This window comes from Mesoplodon densirostris, chromosome 9, assembly GCF_025265405.1.
Source record: "Mesoplodon densirostris isolate mMesDen1 chromosome 9, mMesDen1 primary haplotype, whole genome shotgun sequence".
Lineage (NCBI taxonomy): Eukaryota > Metazoa > Chordata > Mammalia > Artiodactyla > Ziphiidae > Mesoplodon > Mesoplodon densirostris.
In genome coordinates, this window is record NC_082669.1 from 51793952 (window position 1) to 51819488 (window position 25537).

General features: G+C 37.2%; 1 protein-coding gene across 1 annotated transcript in view; it reads right to left on the reverse strand.

Moving 5' to 3' along the window:
* Positions 1-25537, reverse strand: part of UMAD1 (UBAP1-MVB12-associated (UMA) domain containing 1) — a 242066-nt gene that overhangs the window by 66116 nt on the left and 150413 nt on the right. Inside the window, exon 3 of the mRNA XM_060108310.1 lies at positions 10140-10213. Within this exon, the coding sequence (XP_059964293.1) occupies positions 10140-10213 (74 nt within the window). The remainder of the gene's footprint in view (positions 1-10139; positions 10214-25537) is intronic.

Here is a 25537-nt window from a genome sequence, read left to right on the forward strand (position 1 = left end):
ATAAACAGAACATTCTCTATGGTTTTTTAAATAATTTCTGAATTGGAGATAGAAAACTAAATTTGCTAAGCAAAAAGCTAGCATTTCCACATTTATTTCCTCCTTCTAAACACATACAATATACACATATTGGATCTAATGTAGCTCCATGCAATGCAATTACAGGTTCCCATTCTTTGATTCTAATTGCAATCAACTGCAATGAATCAACAGATGAGGCAGGTGATTAAAGTCACATAACTAACGAACTAAGATTGCTAAAGTTAAATAAATATCATTGTGGTCACTTTAAGCTACCTAGCTTCATCAAGCAGAGCTACAGAAGCAGCAGGTTAGCAAGTTTCTGGCAAGGAATAATTGGTGCTGAGTAACAGACTGTGTACATGAGCAGAAACACTGCATAAAATTCACATTGCTGGCTTACCCACACCATATGTGCATTTTGGATGGAAACAGGGGCAGCTCTCATACACCTCACATAGTTTGGCCTTTTCTGGCTAGGATGAATAAACATTATGTTTCAGTGTGCTAGTTAACCCCCATGGAAACGAGAAAATACCAGAATTATAACTTCTCAATTCTAATTTTTTCCAGCAAAACTGAAACTAGGACAAAGACACAGTGGTAACAAAAATATACAAATTTGAAGTTATGGAAAAGATCTTTACAAATACTGATAAGCATGCCTCAAGTTAATTCATCTTGCCAATGTTTTGAGCTATCAACAACCCACAGTAATCTGATTGTCAAATATAAAAGTAAAAAGTTTATAGATTTAAAGAAATAATAAAGTATTTCAATTGTTCTTTACCAGTGGCCAAATTTATCATTTTCCCAAACAGACTTTGTAAGCAAGAGCAAGGACCTTGAAAGTGGTTTTTGCAGTCTGACAAGTTACCTGCAAGAACTTTTGCACAATTTCTTCCTAACAAGCATGAAAGCCTGATTAATCAATACCTAAAATCTTCATTATGCATCAGATTCTCCCCCTCCCCCGCCCTCCACCCCCCAATCAAAGCAGCAGTATAAAGGTTGGCGTTTGGTGGCAAAATTCCAATTCACTTTCCAAAGAGGTAAACAGCCAGGACTTCTGGGGAGGAAAAGATCTCAGACACTGCGTCTAATCCCCCTACTTCACTGACTAAGAATTGAAGTTGAAGAGAAGCTTAGCAACTTGTCCTAGATCAAACACTTGGTGAGCAGAGGAATCCAGCAAAAATGTACTTTCTACTATATTATATGGTCCAGTAATTCAAGTGAAAATAAAGATTGGAGAGATGCACTCTACAAAATCTTTTGCCCAAAAGGTATCTTGCATAGCAGGATAAACACATCAAAGAATTAAATTTACCATTTAAATGATATAAACAGTGCAATAATCCAACTGTGCTTCATTTCCCAGTAAATCACAAATTTGAAATGGTTCTATATTAGGAGAAACAAAAACCAAAAATCCTTGCACTCATCTTGGATAAAATTATATTCTCATAAACTAACTGTTATAGAGGGAGAAATTAATACCTTCAAACTAAGAGTCTCAGAATCATAGATATAGAGGAAAAAGCAAGATTTGTAGACAAATACATGTTCAAACCAGTAACCCACAACCTTTTGGGGGAAGGGGGAATATGACTTTATAACTGATACAATGACACTGACAGGTAGATCAATGAGAACAGTCTGGGCCACATGATTTCCAATGATATGTGAAGAATAAACTCCAAGTCACCTCACTCTTCTCCCTGCTGGAAAGTCCCCTAGGTGAGAGGACAGATGTTTTGACAAACCATGATCAGATGTAATGCTCTGTGATCAACTAATTAAGAGATCTTAAACTTAAATAAACCGAGGCAGGAAAGTACCTACATATGTCCTAAAGATCATCCTCGGTAGACTGTTCCATCATTTTTACTGCCATCCAAAATAGTTCTTCTGTTAATAAGCAATATCCTCACCATCAGACTTACTATCATTTAAAATATAAGATATACTCATTATAGACAAATAGGAAAATCCGAACACTGGACAGTATGATTTAACCTATTTATCATTCCAAAGGCAACTACTCTTAATGTTTTTATGTATTACATCATACTTTTCTGCACAGTTTTTATATAGCAATAATCATATTGTAAATATAATTTTGTACCTCAAATCTTCTAACTGAAATTATGAAACCAAGAGTCTTCATATTTTATTGAAAACTAATCATAAATTTCACTTATGAAAACTGAAAAATATTCCATTAAGTGGATTGCCATCTGTCTGCACATACAACTTCTTGTGGATTTAAAAGATTATTTTCTCAGAATAGAATCCTAAAAGTGGAATTACTGTCAAAGTATATTAACGTCTTTATGGTTCTTGATACTTTCAAAAATGCTTACCAAAAATGGTTGTACCAATTTAAATTGCCTTCAGTAGCAATTCCCATTATACCTGTATTTGGACTATGAATATCTTGTGAGAATTAACAGTTTCATAATCATCTTTATACCCCCCATGAGGCAGGAGACAGATGGGCCCCAGGCTGAACAGTTTCTCCCCTGTGGACAGAAACTCCATAATAGCAGAAACTCCATACAAGCAGGATGATGGAGGAGGCTGGGCCCTGTCCAGATAAAAGACCAAATATTCCTCATTCTCGAAGTCAAGGAGACCTCCCCGACTACACATGCGCAGAAAGGCCCTTTGGAGGTCAAAAAGGGAGGGGGCACCACCCCATAGTAAGTGATGTCAACTAACCATAGTCCTCTTCACTAGAATCCTTCTTGGCTAAGAGATGTGCACGCACACAGGGAAGGACCCTGAGATATAACAAATATGGACTCAGAACCAGGCAAAGCAAGATGATTGGTCAAAGGAAACCCGGAAGAAGTGTCCCATAAATGTGATTCAAGCTACCACGAGGGCGCGGCTCTCTCTCTGAGCCCACCCGTGTGTCTATCCACACGTACTGTACTCTTTTTCCTCCTAATAAACACTTTACTTGCTTCACTACTTTCCGTCTCTATGTGGAAAGTCGCTTCTACACAGCTGATGGGCCAGGGCCTTGTCACTGGCCACTAGTCCCTGGTGGTCTGGTGGCTAAGATTCAGCGCTCTCACTGCCGCTGCCCGACCTCAATCTCTGACTGGAAACTGAAATCCTGTTTCAAGCTGCCGCAGGCTGAGGCCACCCAAGATCACCCATACCTTAAATTTATAAACTTATATACCATAATTATACTAAAAAATTCTTAAAACCGAAATCCTGACAGCCAGTGGATGAATGTTTGCTATTCTTGAAACTATTCTTGAAAATCACTCAAGTCTCTTTTTTCCTCTACCACTCAACCTCAATTCTTTTCTACACACAAGTAGGTCTTTAATAGGATAATCTTATACCCCCTTTTAAGGAGTGGTAACCAAAGTCTACATCATATGGAATTTACAAAGTTCAAGGATATTCTCATTCATTTTAATGACTACATAAAAGAAAAGAACAAGGAAATTCATCCCTACCGAGTCTGAAGGCTCCTATAGCTTTGTTAAAAGACATAAAGGAAGTTCAAAAACACATTAAAAGAAAAGTGAACATTTCATTCATATGTATTCATTCTATATCTTTTTCAAAAAATCAATTTTTGTTCCCTAAATTACTCAACTATGAATTTCACATGTAACTCAACAATTTACAAATATGCAAATAAGAAATTACAAATACTGTGTACTAGATTGAGATGTGTGCTTCAAATGACATGAATAAACAAAGTCCCCCATATCTTTACTGTACTTTCCAGGGATTCTAATATTATGCACTTAACAATCTTAGCAAACACTTTGTTGCTGCTGCTACTACCTTACTGTTTTTGCAACTGCTATTAAATTTCCTAGTACAAATTGGCTGTAAGATTATTTTAGATCTTCATTAAAAAATTTATATTAAACACGCAATAAGCTACTTTGGTTAACAGAAGTTGGGCGATTATTAGTGTCACAGTTTATTATTATAAGTAATTTTTGTGTCTTCTGTCAGTATAACCACAGTATCTCAATACCACCAGCTGATAATAATCTTTATAAATCCTACTTTGCAGCTATACCATCTGTTAGTTATTATTTTATACGTCTCCATATGCATATGTGAATTAGCTGTCATTCAAAACAAATATACAAATGGAATTGTGGTTTTGTGGGGAGTTTTTTATTGGCTTGTTTTTGTATTTTGTTATCTTTAAGCTAGTGAACTAAATAAATAAACATATTCCTCTATCTTTGAGACCAAAAATAAATGCAAATTTCAGTTATACAAATACAAACTTCCAGTTATAAGTCATGAGAATGTAATGTACAGCATGGGGAATACAGTCAATAATACTGTATTAACTTTGTATAGTGACAGATGGTTAACTAGACTTACTGTGGTGATCATTTTGCAATGCATACAAATGTTGAATCACTATGTTGTACACATGAAGCTAATATAATATTGTATGTCAAATATATTTCAATTAAATAAAGAGGCTAACAAAAATGCAAATTTAAAAATACTTTTTGTAGTACAAATAAAAGAAATTTAAGTTCAACAAACAATCTAGAAGTATCTGCTAAAACTGGTTAAAATTAATAGTCACCAAAATTGGATATAATTATATTAAAAAACTGATATTTCCATATTCATAGCTCTCAAAGTACACCTACAGACCAAAAAGCAATAGGTCCACTAGTAAATTAGTAGCTAATATGGCTCCAGTTTTCACAATATAAAACACTTTCCACGACTGAAGATTAGAAAAGAATGACTACTTACTTACTTGTAACGTTAATTCCCTGAAGAGATGAATCATAATGACAAAAATTCAAAACCAGGCCCCCCATTAATCTGTAGGTTTATTCCCCTGAGCTGTAAATAACCAGGCTCCTACAGTAGCAGAGAGCAATAAGTAGTTGTAATGTCATTACAACTCACTACCAAAATTTACCCAGAAAGGCAACAAGAAAAAAAGAAGGAACAGAAGGAGGAAGATGAACTTACAATTGGATAATTAGTTCCAAATTATCACTTTTTCCCCAAGTACTAGAGTCTAATGACTTTAATAAGCCCAAACACGGTTTACAGGAGCTTTATACACTACACACCAAAAACATGGTGAATTCTGTTGAGTTACCAATGGCAATTAAAACATAAGATGAAAGCACAACCTGGGAGAAACCACATTTGATGACTAAATAGTTCAGTGTTTCCTTAAGTTACCCTATTTTAGGTAATGATACTTTAGGATCATATACAGGGAAAGCTAAGGTACAAACAGTAGTAAATAATTAAAGTCATCATTAATAGAAACCCTGAAATATTTAGAGAGGGGGATTAAAGAAGAGAAAAATGTACTTAAGAAATTATGATTTCCTGGAATGAATGCTATATTATTTTCAGTTTCTTGAAGTAAAAAGTCCCACTAATTACTTATACAAAAAAATATGCTGCTTTTCATAGTCTTTTGTGTATTAACATAAGTTATACTCCAACTTTGTAAAATGTAACTTATTTGATGCCCAAACCAGATCTCCTTTTTTTCAAATTATATTTCATCTAGATGTTAGAATTTCCATGATGTCTGTGAGACAGCTGTACTTGGAGAGGCAACACGGTTTTGAAGTATACTTGGGCTATAAAGTGTAAGGGAAAACATCATAAACTACTTAACAAAATATATATATACATTTTTAACATGTTTATTGGAGTATAATTGCTTTACAATGGTGTGTTAGTTTCTGCTTTATAACAAAGTGAATCAGCTATACGTATACATATATCCCCATATCTCTTCCCTCTTGCATCTCCCTCCCACCCTCCCTATCCCACCCCTCTAGGTGGTCACAAAGCACCGAGCTGATCTCCCTGTGCTATGAGGCTGCTTCCCACTAGCTATCTACGACAAAATATTTTAACTGCCATTTAAAACTACAGTATAGCATAGGCCAAGTTCCATTCATTTTAAAAAATATTTTATTACCTGTCATTGAGATACATGTGGGGAAAGTAGTTTCATACCATGATTTGCTTCTGTATGTCTAAAATGTTTTTAATGAGGGATTTCATTTCACAGGAATTTATATTAATCATATAAAATTAATTGTATAAATAGTAAAAAAAAATTTTTCATAGTTCAAAGCTTACCTAATACATGAAGCCTTGCTTGATTCTCCCTAATGCTATTTCTTCCTCCACTAAAGTCTCAGTTACCTTTGTAGTTATGGAATTTAAGAAACTTATTTATTCCACTTTATATTATAATGACGTGTGGAGTTTTCTAATTTTCATGAATAGATTGAGAATGTCAGGTTCTATAAGTTAGAATCACGGAATCTTACATATCTTCATATCCTCTCCGCCCCATGTCCAACAATTCCTCGAAAATAGTAGGCAATCTACATGTTTATCTGAATTCACCAAAAAAACTTTTTGGGGATACTAAAATCTACCTTCTCCAAAGGGTCTTTAGAAAAACAACTTATGTTTTGGTAATTAAGAGTGTTATTTTGAAGCTCTATGGAACCCACACTAACTGACCAAATATGTTTTCGTTATAAATAATATTTTAACATTTGTTGTATAGCCATTAAAAATGAAAATAATGAGACTTTCCTATTAGGTACAATAGTTACAATGTTTTAATCAGATGTATGTCTTTCAAAAAATCAACTGAAATCATTATACTTTGCCTTGCTAATGTATTGAGTGTCAAAAATAATCTAAATTAACAGATTTTTTTTTATGGGTAACTCCTAAGAAATATAAGAAAAACATTTTTTTTTTTACAGTGAGAAAAAAATAACTGTGTGTTGATAATGTAAGATGGAAAACAGAACTAAATGAAGAGATTGACTCATAAGACAGCATTTGCAGAAGACCACCTATTATTCATGTATCCATCTAGAAATCATTGACTGGGCACCTATGTCACATCATATGTGTCTGTGCAGAGGCTGTAACGGTAAAGAAGGTGGAGTCTCCACCTTCCAGGAACTCACAGTATAGTGAAGTCATAAAAGACAACACAAGTAGTAAAAGGACACTGGGGTTATCTCTGGCTGGGACAGCAGGGAAAAGAGTTCACAACGAAGGTGTCACTTGAAAAGGGTTTTGGTTTTAAGATTTATTCTGTAGATTTCAAGGCATTTGGGGGCCTGAACTAAAAACAAAAGAAAACAAAAACCCTGCTGTTCTTTTTCAGAAAGGGATTTGGGAAAGAAGCTGCTTGTCTACTAACAGTCAAGTGGACAGATGAGGATGGAGTATGAGGAACCAGATTTGGAAGATATTTGAATCAAGAAGAACATCAACATCAAGAATCAACAGGACTTGATGATAGATTTGATAAAGGGGGGCTGAGAAGAATGAGTCAAATGACATTTTTAGGCCTTTAATTTGCCAAGACAGATGATGACATTCAGTGAAATCTAGATTATCACTTAACAGCTGTTTATTGAGCACCTTCTATGTTCCAGACATTATTCTAGACCCACAGTCTATTTTCACTGTAGTCAGGAGAGGCAGACAGTAAACAAGTGGATAATCTGAAATAGTGATAACCTTGATGGAGAAAATAAACAGGGTTACGTGAGAGTGACTGGGGGAAGAGATGCTTTAGCTGAGGTCCTCACGAAGACTGACACTTGAACTAAGACCTGAATGATAAGGAGGCAGGCAAGTGAGGCTCCAGTAAAGAAGGGGTAGCAAATGAAAAGGCTGAGCTAGGAAAGAGCTTAACATGATCAAGGGACAGAAAGGCAGCTGGTGGACGGGGATGGGGTTTGGGGTATGAAGAGAAATGAAGTCTGAGAGCACATGGAGCTCCTTGTAGCCCACTGTAAAGAGCTTAGCAGTGATTCCAGTTACAGTGGGCAGCCAGCACGTTTGAAGCCAAGGAGTGATGTGATCTGATTCAATTTCTGCGGGCTGTGAAGAGAACGGACTTAAGGGGGAAGAATGGAGGCAGAGAGTCTGGGCGAAAGTGGTGGCTGAAATTCCTAGCAGTGCCCATGTTGAGAAGGGGTCAGAGTCTGGATATAGAGGGAGAGGTGATAGGACTTACGGGTGGAACTGCATGTAGACTGTGAGGGAAAGAAAGGAACCAGGGGTACCTCAGGGGGTGTGATTCTAAACCACTATATAAAGGGTGGTGTTATTAAACAGTGATGGTGAAAACTTGAGCAGAGAGAAGCTTCAGGGTGGTGGGGTCAGAAATCAATAGTTCTTCTTTGCTCAAGTAAAGGCTGAACTGTTTAGAAACTTGTAAGTGAAATGGCAGGTAGACAGCTGGATACAGTCTACAGGTCTGGGGAGAGGCCTATGTGGAGATATACTCTGGGAGTCATCAGACTCTTCAACGATTTTAAAACCATGAGACTAGATAAGACTCATCTAGACCCATCAAGGTAGATTATGGGGGGGCAGGGGTAGGAAACATGAAGCGATGTTTGTGGTTTTCAATTTTTAAAGCAAGGAATAATAAATTCCATTTTGGACACTTAAGGTGGGGATAAGTGATTAGTTGGCTTTTCTGTGGTGAATCACACTAGCCTCTAAAAGTATTTTAGTATTACCCTCTTGTACTGTGACCTAACCCTCTGACAGCAACTGGTGTCTTCCCAATCCCCAGCAACTATTCAGAGAGAAGGCACTTTTATCTGTTATACCATGAGTATAAAAATCCAGTCTTAATGGTTAAGAATTGATTGTATAGTGGAGAGACTAGGAAGTAGCACAATAATGAGCTCGTTTCAAATCTCTGAGGATCTATTCTCAAAAGTTTCTTTCCTTCAAAATTAATCTTGGAATTCTTCCTATCAATAAATCGACATTGAAAAATAATTGAGTTCCGCAGACATTTCCACTGAATCACATACATAACTAAGCAGTTAAATTCAAGTAATCACGGATGATTTCTAAACCATCTTGGTGGTTCTTTCCTAAAGCTCAAATATATCAATCTTTATTTCCTATAAAAGATGCTACTTATGTTCAGAACTCAATAAATATTTGAATAAATAAAAGAGATCAAGATGCTTCAACATATAGACAGGAAATTTTTCTTTGTCCTTGTGTCTTTTTTCTCAGTACTATATACTCAGCCCCTTGCACAGTGCATTGAATACAGTCAGTGCTTAATAAATATTTGTTGCATGCATTAACAAAAAAAAACAATGTACAGTTTTATGGGAAAGATGGCTCTTTTCTTCTTCTACATCAATTTACTTCCCATGTAACTTCTTTAAATGTTTTTCTCTTGATTATAAAATAATTTACTCACTGTGGAAAATATAAATACAAAAAATCTCTCTTCTTAAGATGAATATTACTCTCTATTTATAACTCATGATTGTATTCATTCATTCATTGAACAAATTTTTTTGACTTCCTGTTCTGTGCTAGGCTTTGCGGATACGGTGATGAATCAAACAGGTCAGGTTCCCTGATGTCACTCCAGTCGTATGCAATACCCTCACGTTCTACATGTAGAATATAAGTAGAGGTGTGTCACCACATAGAAGGTTTCAAAATCCATGGATATCTCTTCCACTCTAATAGTTAACATTCCCCCAAAGTCTTAAAAATGACTATTTCAGTGATTAAATAAGGTTAGTATGTTTCTACACAGAATATGAAAGTATGTGAACTACACTTTCACGTACCCACAAAGAGCAAATAATTTTCTCAGGTGGAAAAGAACAAAAGCCTTAGTCTTTTTACCAAACAATATCAAGGAGTGTACTTTGATGGTGGAACTGCTAATGTAAGACAGTTCTGAATAAGTTATTTTCAAACCTTTCTCTATAGGTTCTTACATTACCTATTTATTCAAATGTAATAGAAAATAATCTGTCAAGTAAAAATCATTCAAATGTTTTAACTTCAGTGTTCTATTGCTCTTTTTCCAACAGAGAGTTTCCATTAACAGCACTGGGAAAAGCTTAGTACTTAGGAAGTCGCTCCTGCCTGCCATACCCTGATTTTCAGCAGATCACCTGTTCTCCTGATACCTAGGCACCTATTTGCATAGCAAGAGTGGAAGTTACTATTTATCCTCAGAGGTATACATAATCACATTGACTTATTCGGTTTTACCCCAAAAGGACTCATTGAGTTTCACTTACCTCCAAAGTCTCATTGCCTTCTATGTCTGAAGTTTTGCCTCTTGCTGCCACTCTTTGCTCATGAGCTGTATCTCCTATGAAGCAAAAGAAAAAAATAAAACTTTACCATACCACTGTGCCAAACTGTCTACTATTTATTTGAAATATCTTTTGCGTGTTTCACATTGTGGAAGCAATTACTACTTCCTTTGTTACAAAGTAAACAAGTTAATATTTAAGAACAGTAATTTTATAAAGGTCACAGAAATCATCTGTAAATCCACAGATATACAACCTAAACCAGAAATGTATCCTGCTTTATATAGGTTTACTCTGGAAAAATCAAGTGAATTTATATTTTGTAAATCAAGTCATACTTCAAATATACTAGGAAAACTTATAATTTGAAGATAAAGCAAATTATTTTCAAACATTAAAAGTCTTTAAAAAAAGTCTTTATATGGGCTTCCCTGGTGGCACAGTGGTTGAGAGTCCGCCTGCCGATGCCGGGGACACGGCTTCGTGCCCCGGTCCGGGAAGATCCCACATGCCGCAGAGCGGCTGGGCCCGTGAGCCATGGCCGCTGAACCTGTGCGTCCGGAGCCTGTGCTCCGCAACGGGAGAGGCCACAACGGTGAGAGGCCTGCGTACCGCAAAAAAAAAAAAAAAAAAAAAGTCTTTATAATATGAATAACTGTCCTTCAAATTAGTTTTTTAATAAGGTTTACTCTTTATAAGTGTTTATTTGTGTCTCTGTGGATTTGCCTCAGAGTAGATATATATGTTTGCATGTAGTAATTAACCATATGTCAAACAATTTTTACAGCAGGAAAGAACAATGAACAAATTCATAGATTAGCATTCAGTTAATAGTTTGATTCCTACAGGTGGTGCCTGGGAGGGTTATATTACTAAACAAAGTTGGTGACTAGGCTGCCTCTAAGGACATAGGGCAGACAGAAATACAGTTAGTTAAGTACAGGCATAATTTAATGTATTAGTGTCCTATTATAATTTATTAATTAATAATCTGTGATTAACACATGGTAGGTAAAGAAACAATCAGCGTACTTCTTAAAAGCATAATGAGAGGTTAATTTAGTAATTTGTAAACTGCTCTTCCCATAAAATTAAGCCAGGTCAGGAATGTCTACAACAGGGAAGATTACAAAATTCATATATAATGACTTGGCTGACACTAAAGGTTAGGAATTTGTTAACATAGGGAAGGTCACAGTCTTCATTGGAGGTAACAAAGTATGAAAGACTGGGCTGGGCTTATATTTTCCATAGTGAAACACAAAAGTTAAGTTTACCAATGGCTATAGTCAAGAAAGGGCCCTGTGAAAATTTTAAAGAATTTAATAAAATTCTGTTAAATTCTAAAACCACAAAGCAAGAATTCAGTTGGTAGTTTATTTACTTAAAAGATAAAGGAAATCCCCTAAATGTTTAAAATCCAAGCACATCATGCATATTCCAGCCTACAAGTTGTGTTCTCAGCTAAGTAATACAGCATTATTACTATTGGGTGGAACCCAGCACACAGTAGGCGTTCCATAAATGCTAGCTGAGTAAATTAGTGAACTTCTATTCATAGTTTCTAGTCTATAAAACTGTGGTAATACTAGATAGTATGTAATAAAAGCTTTATTTGAGCATACGGTTAGTGTTTTTCCTCTAAAACACATTTGTGAAACTTAAAAGGCAAATTTATTAAATACCATTATGATGTATTGTTATTAGTGATCTGTATGTGGAGCATAACTTGTTAGATTTTAAAAACAGTTAATGATTTTTTAAAAGAATCATACTGAAACAAAAGCATTAGGAACTTTTAAATTACATCTATAGGATAATAGAGTTAATAGTTGTTAAGTGAAAAATTATGTCAACTTACATTCATGACCCAGGATGTCAAACAACAATTTTGATTTTTTGAACTCATTGTTTAAACTGACCATTTATTTGCACATCAGGAAGAGTCTTATTTTCAGAAATCCCCCTTGTCTCTGAAAGTTAGCGATAAGCTAACCAACCCTCAGTTTACAGATAGCAAAACCAATGCACAAGTTGTTTAGTTTGCTTGGGTAAAGGCAATGAGACCACTGAGACCACAACAGCATGAGCAGCCAAGGTAATGCAAGTTTCTGTATATCGAGGTCAGGCGTGTTTAATAACTCACATGCCTGAGGTTGATACGGAAGTATGTGGCATCCAATACGAAAGGTCATTTACTCAAGAAAGATTTTTTTTCACCTTTTAAAATGATTATTGGGCCATCTCCTAGCCATACAAACACTATTTGGCTGAAATCATTCAGCAGAAAGTCTGTGCTTCCTTTGCCAGTTTCCGATTCCAAGGTGTGTATCTGTACCACACTTTCTCCATTTCTCCCTACTGCTTGAATAACCAGAAAGGTTATCAGCCAGTATTCTTGACATCACACAACACATCTGCCTGGAAGCAACTGTACAATCACTATTTCCTGGAATGCCATATCTGTCGATGACTCAGAACAATAACTGATTACAAGGAAAAATGCCATCTGTGAGATGATTCTCCATAAACAAAGGCACAAAATGAAAACTACACAAACAACAAACAGAAAAGAAGAGGTCACAGTGAAATATAACTTTTGAAGGTTTTTTCCTCCCACTGAAGAATTATTTGATCATGGTAAAAATTCAATTATTTTCTCTAACTTGTTATAACCCACCTGAAAGTTAGATACTTCAACAATAAATAAAGATGCATGTGATGAACGTGAAATAAGGTACTTTAGTTTTCAGACATCAGTTAATTCTAATTTATGTGCTGTATAGATTCAAAAATTTCATTTGCAAGTCAGCTGTTTAAAAGGAAGCACAAAAACAACAAAACAGATGCAAACTATTACATATAGAATGGATAAACAACAAGATTCTACTGCATAGCATAGGGAACTATATCCAGTCTCCTGGGACAGACTCTAATGGAAAAGAACACAAAAAAAGAATGTCTATATGTGTATAACTGAGTTACTTTGCTGTACAGCAGAGATAGGCGCATTGTAAATCAACTATACTTTGATAAAAAATGAAAAGAAACAATAAAAATGTTCACAGTATTTACATTTCATAATGTCTTGTTTATAACACCACAATTGATTCTCACTACGGCGCAGCAAGACATCCTCCCCGTTTCCCTCCTCCCCCAGTTTACTGTCGGCAGAGATACTCAGGGACTCGCCTAAAGTCTCCCAAGTAGAAGTCAGCCATAGTGGGAGCAGAGTGCAGTCTCCGGACATATCCTGGGGGGACTGTGTGGTCCGGTGGAAGGTTCCAACGGATGGTGGCTGAGGTGGGGAGAATCGAGCCCCTAAACTGGGGATCAGTGCGAAGAAGAGCCCAGGGCTCCGAAACCTGGTCCAACCCCACGGGCCCCCCTAACACTTCTCTCTACTCCATTTTTCTTCCATAGGCCCCATGGGTTATCTGGTCTCTTCCCTTTCTGCTGATAATGCCAAATACTCCTGATCAGAACAAGCCTCTGTCCTTCCTTCTGGTCCTTCCGAGGCACACACACGGTCCCCTTGAAACTTTCCCATAAGTTTGAAGGCTGGAAACAGTTTTGTAAGAGGCAAAATCCCTCTTAAACTACAGCTATGCAACTTTCTTGGTTTATTTAGAGTGAGTAAACAAGAAAAGGACGTATATGCATACTAATGAAGCTCTTTTAGAATTTAAAGGACTGAAGTGAAATTCATCTGTATTTTAGATTAGTGGGGCTACACAGTAAACATTTTAGGCTCTGTGGGCCATATTGTCTCTGATACAACTTCTCGACTCTATCATTGTAGCCAGGAGCAGCCATAGATAATATACAAACCAATGCATGTGGCTGTGTTCCAATAAAATTTTGTTTACAAAAACAATTTGAGTCAGGCTGTAGTTTCCAGATCCCTGTTTTAGAGAATATATATACTCCACCTTTTATAGGATAAAAAGCTGAATTATGTTACATGAGGAAATGAGAAAGGGACATCATTAGCGTATGATCGTGATCCCATTCTACTGGGTGAATTTGGTCGAGGGAGAGGAGAAAAGTGATGAAGAGTGAGCACCAGGTACAAGGGAAAGTGAAAAGAGCAGAAACCCTCAGTGATGGGAGGGGGAACCTGAATGCCTGTTTGGATCCCCCGGAGGAGATTTGTTTTGGGGAGGGGTGATCGGTGAGTAAGGGAGCACCTTCACTCCTTAGGCCTCCTTCGATGTGGAGGAAACTCTAGAAACATTCAACCCAGCCTCCGTCCACTCTCCAATCCCTGGGTTGGTGACCTGGAAAGACTCAGCTGCACATGGTTCTCCCCTCCCCCTTCTCGTGGGGAGGACCAGAGAGAACTGGGCTCTGTCTGCTCTGACCCTCCACAGGGGCCTCCTCCCACTTGGGGAAGCCTGCCCCAGCCCAGAAGATCCTGTAACAGGATGGAGTTCAATCTAATTCTGGGGTTCAGATTAGGAAACCCATCTGCTCCTTGATGGAAGCCACATTCTTCAACACTAGCTTTATAGGCAATAAAGATGAGAATTTGGTCTCCATCTGTTTTTTGGTGTTTTTTTTTTTTTTTTTTTTTTTTTTTTTTTTTTTTACTAAATTGGCCAGATCTTATCTGGGTAAGAAGGGTGTTATTATTGGAATGCCCTAGAGTCCAACAAGACTGGGAATGGGCTGGTATGGACAGAATTGGAGCCTGCCTACGTATGAAAAGCTGTGAATACAGAAATCTGTTTTCTTTCTTTTATTGGAGAGGAATTATCTAGAACTTCATATCTGAGAATGCAGTCTACAAAACACTAGTTTCAAGGGGTTTGCATGGAAAAAATATTTCTGTGGTCAAAAGTATGAGAAAAAGCTACAGAATGCATTCCCTTCCAACTGATTTCCAATGCACTGTAACATATTAAAGGCTCTGAGAAACTCTTCAGTAAAGAAAGTAAAAAAATGTTTTCCCAATGTTTTTTACTATAAAGCCACTTTATTCACTGGATACCTATTAAACATCTTGCAGAGTGACACACTGTGGGAAATACTGATAGAACATTTCTGAAGTTAAAACTGAATATGAAATATATTATTTTTACCAGACTTTTAAGAAGACCCTCAACATTGCCAAATGTGTTATTTAGCTCTTGAACATTCATTTTATACAATGTTAACTCACACTTATTTTCCTTTAGATGATTCTTTTCACAACTCCCTGTTAATTCATTTAATTGCATTTGGGGCAGACTTGCAGAATGGACTGCATTCTACTACATGATTCTGATTCCAGAATAGCTGATAATCTGCAGAGGAGAAAAGGATAGCCAGACACCTTGAAGACACAGGAGAAAGCCCCAGTGCTCAGAAATATCTCCCCCACAAATTCTACCAATTAGAGATTCATTAGGGTTAATGAGCTCCTCTTTTAAAATGCAAATACCCTCTGGGAGTGTTTGCTTATTAGTCATTCACCAAGTGAAGTAGTGGAAAGAACAGTGGAATGGCCCCTCCATTAACTCCTTTTCATTCTTCAGTCACACACTCATTATCCAAGGCGGCCTGGCACTGCGGCAAGAGAATGGCTTTGGAAATGACAGAACAAAACCCAAATCCTTTACCAAATCCATGACCTTGTGCAAGTTACTTAACTTCTCAGACCCTCAATTTCCTCATCTGAAAAATGGGAATCATGATACATAATAAAGCTATTATACAGATTAAATGAGAAAACATGTTAAACACTAATTGCAGAGAAGAAGGGAGGGAAGCTGGGGCAAGATAAACATTTTGTCAGGTGTTGGTGTCAACTGCTGCTCTGCCCTTGTGAGTAGCGATTGCCATGATCTTCAGCATAGCAGAGGTGAAAGAAGAAGCCCTCTCCCACTATCTCATTTAGTGCCCGTGGCAGGGTTGTGAGGTAGGCTTTGTTATATCCTTTTAAGAATGGCAGACCTGGTGTTGGAATCCATGTCTGCTGACAATGCCAAATCATCACATAATACCATGCAGCTTCCCATTACTTATCAAAACTTGAGTGAAGTTATCCAACTCAGTTTCACACGCTTTACATTTAAGTCTCCTCCAGTTCAGTTGCATTTTCCCTTCCACTTTTTCTAATACTGTGCACTTGCTCCCCGTTTTCCACTATTATGAAGAAAGGAGGGATAAAGAGAAAGCCAAAGTACTAATTGATGAAGACATGCCCTGCCCAGGAGCCTGCTGCTGTCAGGCCAGGATTCTGAAGACAACTGTGACCCCACAAGAAAATAAGCCAAGAATAGGAACACCTAAGCCATAGAGGGAGGAGTGCAGTCAGCAAACAAATGGAGGAAAACGTTCGAGCTGACTAGGAATGAAAGAAAAACAAATGAAAATGGCACCAAGAACATATTAAATTAGCATACCAAGATTATTATACCCAAATTTGTTAAGGATGCTTACAACTAACACACTGGCATCATTCTGATAATGAAGTGAATACTCAAGTAAACATCTGTTGATTCAACTGTATGTGGGAGAGGGACAATGAGAAAGATAATTCTACACACACACTCACTAAGAGCTTATAAAAAGAATTATAAATGGTTGTTAAAACATGAAGAAAAATTAAAATTAAGGGTTTGGTAAAACAGGCAATGTATTTTATAAGATATCAGTGTGGATTTTAATTTTAACACGTATTTATATACAACTTTTAGGCATCATGTTAGATTTCAACATTATGACTGCTCCTAAAAATCATACAGCTAAAACTTTGCTTACTGCATTGAAAGCTTAGGGTCACACTGGATACTTAAAGGCACTGACTCACAGAAGTAAGAATACCAGCAAATCCAACTGAAGTCAGACTCACTGATCAGTCCTCCTGGCCTGCTCTTAATTAACTAGTCCTAGGATTCCACAGATTTCTTTAGTTCTGAGTCTTGTCACTTTGTAGCTATGAGTAAAAATTTTTCTGGAAGATTTTAAGCAACCCCAAAACATCAATTAAGTATTTAACACTATGTTAAACAGTTAAGCCCAGGCATTCTTTTAGGCTGGAAGACTAGAAACTCAAAAGGCCAAATTAACTTTGTACTTGTACATTTGTACAATATTGTATCACGCTGTACAAATATGCATTCAAAGGTTTTTTGTTAATAGCTTTCTTAAATCAGAGTAAATTTACATACTGCAAGAGTACGTTGGGCTGATCATTCCTGACCCTGAATCCCAAAATGATGCTGAAAGAAAGCTCTACACAAAGGGCGCCTCTGAGCAGTCCACTAACAGGTTCTATAGGCCCTGTTGCAAACAAACAGGACTGACACAAAAAGGATTTTCAGTGCGTATGGTTTGAAACATAAATCTGTAAATAGAAAAAAAAAAAAAAAAAAAAGCTCACTCTACCAGTTTATCTGGTATCCTGAAACAAAGACTCAAATGTTCTGCCTGTTGTAGGTGAAGATGATGGCATTGATCCATCACCAATAATGCAAACTAGGCTGGAGATCACTGGCATCAAGTCACTCACACTCAAGAGTGTCCGGTCTCCTTTCTAACCAATAGAATAAACCTGTAGAATTACTTGTTGGTGTCAGGAGTTCTGCTCAGTCAGTTTTCCACACAGAAAAATAAGTGACCCCATGAGAGCAAATGTGTGTTTCAACCTATAGCATCAGTTGGTCTAATCAGAGATATTAGGTAGGTAAGCTGTCAATCTCTTGAAACTGAGTTCTTACATTGATCAAAGAGTTGTAGTGTAACAGAAAACTGCAAAGAAAATTTCTAGCAGAAACAATAAAAGCAGTATATGAAACATTACAATCAGCTTCACGTTGTTTCATTCATTCAACAAATATATGTTAAATACCTATTTATGTGCCATATTATCACGCTGGGCACCATATGAACTATAGCAATACCATTCCTGCCCTCACAGCATTTACATTCTAGAGGGGATTTCAGCCAAGAAAATGGAAATCACAAAAACTGGTTGTAAAAATTAGCCAAAACCTGAAAATTATGGGAGTACCAAATCAACTAAGGAATAGAAATCTGAATGAAGCACACTGTGGAAAAAGTGGCCAGCTGTAACAAAAACAAGCTTCATATTAGGGCTTTTCTTCCCTCCAGGTCCTTTCATTAAAAATAAAGTATGTAACAGTCAGTATCATTACTTTTAATGGAAGTCAAATATATCAACATGCTCTTGTATCACACAAAAGTTTGAAGAGAATATTTCTAAAAATACCAATATTACTTGAAGAAAAGTTGATAATAAAAAAATAAATCACTTGCAAATCACAACTAGAAGCAAAGCCACACATGGTGGATGTGATGAGGTGGCACGATGTGATTACTAGATGAAGACAAAGAGTTTGCTTTCAAAATGCAGAAGAGGCTGGTTGGCTTTACTGAAGACGTCACACTTCTCATTTAGTTATACAATATAAGTGTGTGACATTACTGTCCTGAGGGTCACAATATGTCATACTTAAAATGCTTATATAGGACAAGAGATTTGGTCCCTTTAAGAACTCAGGTAAAACTAAACACCACAAGGTCTGAGGGAGAAAGTCCTAATCTGTTCACTGGTCTAACTAGAAGCAGGTAAAGAGCAACAGTGAATCACCAATTAGCCTCCTGAGGAGGAAGGACCCTGACTGGGCCCGGGTGAAAGCTGAGGATTGCAAACTCAGGCCTGGCCATCCTTTGTTATATTTATGGAACTTTTAGTTGGGCTATGATATACAGACAGAATGGAAAAGAAAGTGGATCATGGGCTAGCCTGGGATGAATGTGCCTTAAGGGAAAGCAGGGGCTGAAAGTAGCAGAGAGCAGGGCCTTCATATGCATCAACAAGTAAATTATGAGACATCTCCTTGCCAGTGGGGCACTGCACCTCACATTTCAGTATGTGTAAAAATCACCTGAGGTGCAAATTCCTGATTCTCACAGGAGATTCAGACTTGCGAAGCTTAGTGAAGGGCCTAAAAATCTAAATTTTTAGTAAGCATTCCAGGAGATTCTAATGTAGTTGATTCACAAACAATACTTTGAGAAACAATGAGATAAACTGACTGAGATAAGTTTACATGGCTGACAGATTATCATCTGCCTAATTTGGGGAATGACTGTGCCCTCCCTCCTTTTCTCCTTCCCTCTCACATTGTTTAAATATTTAGAGAGTACATATATATCTCTGTGCTAAAGTTGGGGCCCAATACGTTCCCAAAAGAACTGAAAGCAGGGTCTTGAAATATTTGCACACCATGTTCATAGCGGCATCTTTCACAAGAGTCAAAATGCGGAAGCAACCCAAGTGTCCATCAACAGATAAGTGGATAAACAAAATGTGGTATATGAATACATACAATGGAGTATTATTCAGCCTTTCAAGGAAGGAAATTCTGACATAATGCTACAACATGGATAAACCTTGAAGGCATTGTGTCAAGTAAAATGTCAATCACAAAAGATACATACTGTTATGATTACTTTTACATGAATGTCTAGAATAGTCAAATTCATAGAGATAGAAAGTAGAATGGTGGTTGCCAGGGGCTGGAGGGAAGAGGAAGTGGAGAGCTGTTGTTTAATAGGTAGGTAGAGAGTTTGAGTTTTGCAATATCAGAGTTCTAGAGACTGACTTACAACGTTGTGAATGTACTTAACAAAACTGAACTGTACATTTAAAAATGGTTAAGATGGTAAAACTTATGTGTATTTTACCATAATTAAATATAAAAATTTTAAAAATAAGATGTGCTATTCTCTATTTAGAGCAATAAAATGGTAGAAGTTAAAGATAAGTCTACTGCTGGTCAATACTACATTTTACCATTTATTTTAGTTTTGTTCTAATTAAGTGTTTACATACAGATGTTATAATTAGTATTTATTCCATATTTATGTTGTTATTTAAATACATATGTATATTTAAAGAAAAAAAGAAAAAACAAGTGAAGCAAAACGTGTGTTTTCTTTCTTTCTGCTACAGAATTCGTTATGGCTCAATAAAGGGCCTGGCTACAAGAAACAGTTTGAACACACTTTGTACTTTGTACTACTCTGTACTAGTACAATAATGTTGTTTCTGTCGATGTATATCTGCAAACTTACTTATACATACATTACCAGGTAACAACACCGTGGTAACAATACTGAATATCAACATGCTATACTTTTTAAAAAAAATCTCAACTGCTGGTCATAAAAATTGAAATTTTTGAATAACTTGAATCAAGAAATCTAAAATATAAAGTACTAGATAAACAGATGAAGCACAATTATAGGTCATGCAAAACTTCAGAGCTAATATGCCTATCTTTTAAACATCTAATGCAAAACACCTAAACTTCCTCTTAGGAAGAGATATGTTTCAAGCCCCTTAAGCCTTGATGTCGCTAGGATGGGGCGGGGAGGTAGCTGACAATGAAATCCAGGCTTTGGGTGGACAAGATCAATATCAACAAATAAATTCTAAGGTCCCCACTGCTGGCTTGAATTTTCTTCCCACAGGAATCCCACCAAACCCGAGAAGTTAAGAGAAGGAAAAGAAGAAGAGAGTAAGAGGGTAGGAGTCAGTGGACAAATCAGACTTTGAGAGCCCACCACTGGTAGATCCTAATCTAACAACGAGGGGACACTGACGTCAGGAGCTCCAAAATAGGTTGACGGCACAAAATCAGAAAAGTGTAAGGGCAGAAACCCATTAAGAAGAAAGGAGTGCCCCGGTGAGAATGAGCAGATGACATGGCTAAAAAGTATGAGAATTTACTTTATGACAAGGTGAAAAGTGATGATGGGAAGAGGAAGAATCACTCTTTGCCTGCAATATTCCTCAACCTAGACCTCAACCAGCTAATACGTACTCTACCTTCACATCTCACTACCTCACGACCCAGCAGAACCCATGCCCCCTTCACATGCTCCCATTTATTCTCATTCTCCAAAGCACTCCCCACATTCTCAGTCATTTAATTATTTGCACTTACTTGTTTAACAGTTGTTGTTTCCACTAGACTGTCAGCTCCACCAGGACAATGACATGCTTATTTGCTACAATATCCCCAGCACCTAGTACAGTAGCTGGCACCCAGTATGTACATGGTAGGCCCTTATGAAATAGCTACTGTTTGACTGACACATTACAGCAAATGTGGCCTCGTCATGAGGAGGGTGGCACACGGTTTCAGAAATACAAGTTTCTGATGAAACTATGGGATAAATAAAGGAAGCTAAAGAGGATGCACTATGATTGGTAAAAGGAAATAAGTTTATTAATAGCACTTAGAAGTGGGTGAAAGGTAGAGGCTGAAGAAAAAGGCTTATGGAGACATCAACAGTCACCGCTCTATTGTAAAGTTTGGACAGGATTTCTGCAGAGAAGAGATTTTACCAGGTTCTATGTAGTTACAGTGAGTTTGAGAAAACTGAATGAAATATAAGAGGTGGCTAAGGTTCCAAAGGAATTCTGATAAAGTATTTTTATGTATCTTATTGTATTTAATGCTGTATTTTAAAGGTTACTACTGATGCATATTTGGCAAAATTTAAAATGCCTTCTTTAAAAAACACAGTACTGCATTAGAAATATGTACTAACATATTTGTGATATTTTAAAAATTCTTCTAAAAATAGTTTTCATGTTCAAAAAAATCTGCAGTTCTTTCAGTTTGTAAAGAAGAAATCATTAATTTCAACCCTGGTTAAACAATAAAACCATTTGTTACTTTTAAGTTATGAAAACTGTATTATGTTTATGTACTTAAAACTTAAATTTCTAATTTATTACCACAAAATTCTACAGGACTGCTGAGTTTCATGAATTCGATATTCTTGAAATTAGAATTTGTTTACTAAATCCCTATTATATACTTATATCTTCATGACAGTGATTTCAAATAAATTCAGTAGTCTTCTAGGGGCTGGCTCCGTGAATTAGAATTCATCCAGACACGTGTCTAATTGCAACATGTAAAAAAAAATTCCAATCTTCAATAACAGTTTTTTAAGGCTTAAAGAACTATACAGAATAGACATATGCAATCTATTAAAAGAACTTAATTTGGCTATTATGTCTTGATTTGATTCCAGTTTTTTCCTAATTATAATTTTTTTCCTCATTGATCTGTTTTTATCCTGTACCTAGAAAGAACACAAAACGTACACTTTTAAAATATGACATTTAACACCTGCCCACCTCCCTTTTCCCATCTCCTCTCCCCCTCTTGTTGATGGTGGTATCTGGTCTTAGATAGGCTGAAGGCACAGGGTTCCCTCCAAAAACCACTATTGATACCACTGCAAAAACAAGACAGCAACAACACAATGTAGAGAGGTTGGCTTGCTTCCCTCTCTTCTAACTGCATATTCAAAAATAAGCTTTTTTTTTTTTTTTTTTTGTGGTACGTGGGCCTCTTACTGTTGTGGCCTCTCCTGTTGCGGAGCACAGGCTCCGGACGCGCAGGCTCAGCGGCCATGGCTCACGGGCCCAGCCGCTCCGCGGCATGTGGGATCTTCCTGGACCGCGGCATGAACCCGCGTTCCCTGCATCAGCAGGCGGACTCTCAACCACTGCGCCACCAGGGAAGCCCCCAAAATAAGCTTTTATTGATCTTAAACATCTGTGAGATGACTCATACATTGGTTTATTTTTTATATACATGTATACACACAATATTTCAAATTGAAAGCAACATCTCAATGGATCAAGACTTATTAAGTGCTGTTGTCTATAACAGAGTAGAAAATTTATAACTGTAAAAATGAAACATGCACGTATTATTTTAAATGCACAGTGAAGAAAACCCATTGGTGTTGTGTTTTTCTTGTATGCCAGTAATTAAGCCACTACTGTTGGCACTGTTTGGTTTTCTATTTTAACACTGAAGGAGTGAAAGTATTTCCTATATTTATGAATTTACTATGAAAATCTTGGCAAAAAAAGAAAAAAAATGTCTGTCTAAAATGTGTGGGTGAAAACTGTTAATCAAGTGTGTTTCTACTTTTTTTCCCCCCAAGTTGGACACCATCTGTAAACCCTAGCTTGCTTCAGGGGATTTCACTGTTATATAAAATCAGTAAAATTAAAGTGGAGTAGTTGTATATATGCAACATTGTGTACAGAGGGGAGAGACTGAATAGTATTAAACATTTTCGTCTTCCTTTACCCTTTATCCCCTACCTAATATCTAGTCTACTTTTTAAAATTTCACACTTCACTGCTCTCTGAATTGATAATTTCAATTTTCATATTGTTATTGGAAACCATATCTAATAGAGGTTTTAGTTATTCCCATGCATAGTAAGGAAATTCTCGTTTGCTGAGGTTTTGTTTCAAGAAAATGTATTGGCATGTATTTGAGAACAAGTTTTATTGTCTCCTCTGTTGTACAGTCCAAACTAATCTATGTTTATGGATTTTTGACTGAAATGAAAGACCTTAAGATTAAACTATATTTAATATTAAAAATAAAAGACACACTATTAACCAAGCAGCTCTGTTATGTAAAGCTGTCTAAGAGTAGTTGCTTCATTCAAATCAACCTGTCTCAATCAAATTTATCCCCTTCTCCCACTTGCCACTTTGACCACCTCCAGACTTAATGAAGCAAACCTCCCTCCTGCGGCTATCATATTCCCTCTCTTCACCCTATAAAAAAGCACATCAACCCTAGCGAGAGCAAGGCCCCCGAAACCAGAGCACAGGAGCAACAGTCAGAGCATCTCAATCTAAGGAAAAAGCAAAACGTAGCTCTCCCCACCCGGCTTCTTGAGGGGGAAAATACTAAATGCTTACTTCTCTGTATGGTGCCAACTGATCTGTAGACCACGAACCTACCTACACATCTCTTTGCAAAAGAAGTTGTGAAGAAAAGCATAAAAAGAATATAGTTTTTTGTTAAGCCTGATTTTAAGATTACAGCAAATAGTGTGCTTAAGAAGTTGTTTCTCAGACTGGGAGACAGTATATAGTAGTGGGATAAATAGCTGGAGAACTTAGATTTAGGCCCTGAGTCCTCAAAACTGTAAATGGACCCATCCATATTCAAATATCAGTAGAAGACAAAGACATGATACTGTGGTCTGAATGTTTCCCCTCAAAATTCATATGTTGACATCCAAAGCCCCAAAGAAGATGGTATTAGAAGGTGAGGCCTTTGGGAGGTGCTTAAGTCACAAGGGTGGAAACTTCAGGAATGAAAGAGACCCCACAGAGATCCCTAGCTCTTTTCACCATGTGAGGACACGGCGAAAAGGCCTCGGCTCTGAACCAGGAAGAGGACCCTCACCAGAAAGCAACAATGCTGGTGATGTGATCTTGGACTTCCCAGCCTCCAGAACCGTGAGAAATAAATTTGTTATTTATAAGCTACCTAGTCTCTGATATTTTGTTACAGTAGCCTAAACAAAGACACGTTCCAAAATCAAAATAAATAAATTATTTGTGGCTTAGCTGTCATTCCTGGTTATCCGAACTGTTTCCCTAGAAGATTAAGCTTGTCTTTTTTTTACAGTACACGGGCCTCTCACTGTTGTGGCCTCTCCCGTTGCGGAGCACAGGCTCCGGACACGCAGGCCCAGCGGCCATGGCTCACGGGCCCAGCCGCTCCGCGGCATGTGGGATCTTCCCAGACCGGGGCATGAACCCATGTCCCCCGCATCGGCAGGGGGACTCTCAACAACTGCGCCACCAGGGAAGCCCTAAGCTTGTCTTTTTATTTCCCAATTTCTATGGGCAGAACATTTTTTTTTCAGTCAGTCTAGCTAGCTAGCTATCTGGGTCTCTCTTCCTTTCCTTTCTCTTCCTAAATAATTGAGTCCCAGCAAGGTAAGAAGGGGCAGGAAGACGAAGAGCTAGTGAGGAGAGCGGGGTGGCTGAGCCAGCGGTGGCCTGGTGCAGGCTGCTGAAGATGGGCCTGGGTCATCTCACTGTGCCACGAAGCGCTCGAAGAAGGAGGGTGACGATTTGGAGGGGCTTCTGCTGGCCCTAACTGGTCCACTTTAAGCAGCATAATAGATAATGATAATAACAGATTATAATCCATTAAAATATCCATAAATAAATGATAAATGAGCATCTACAGCTTTGATGGTTAATTTCCTGATGTTGATAACTGATGCAGGAGGTATCCCTACTTTGGGGAAATACACACTCAAGTATTTGGAAGTAATGACATATATTGTTAATTTACGTTCAAGTAGTAAAACAATAAGCTCTTTGAACCATTTTTGCAAATTTTCTACAAGTTTGAAATTATTTCAAAATAAACGGAAAATACATGAGAGGAATAGTTAGGAAGGTTAGAATACATAGACATGATATAAGGATAAAGACAGAGAAAGTGGAAGAGATTTCAATGGCTCCTTTAACCCACCAACCAAAACAGAACTAATCCTTTACCCTT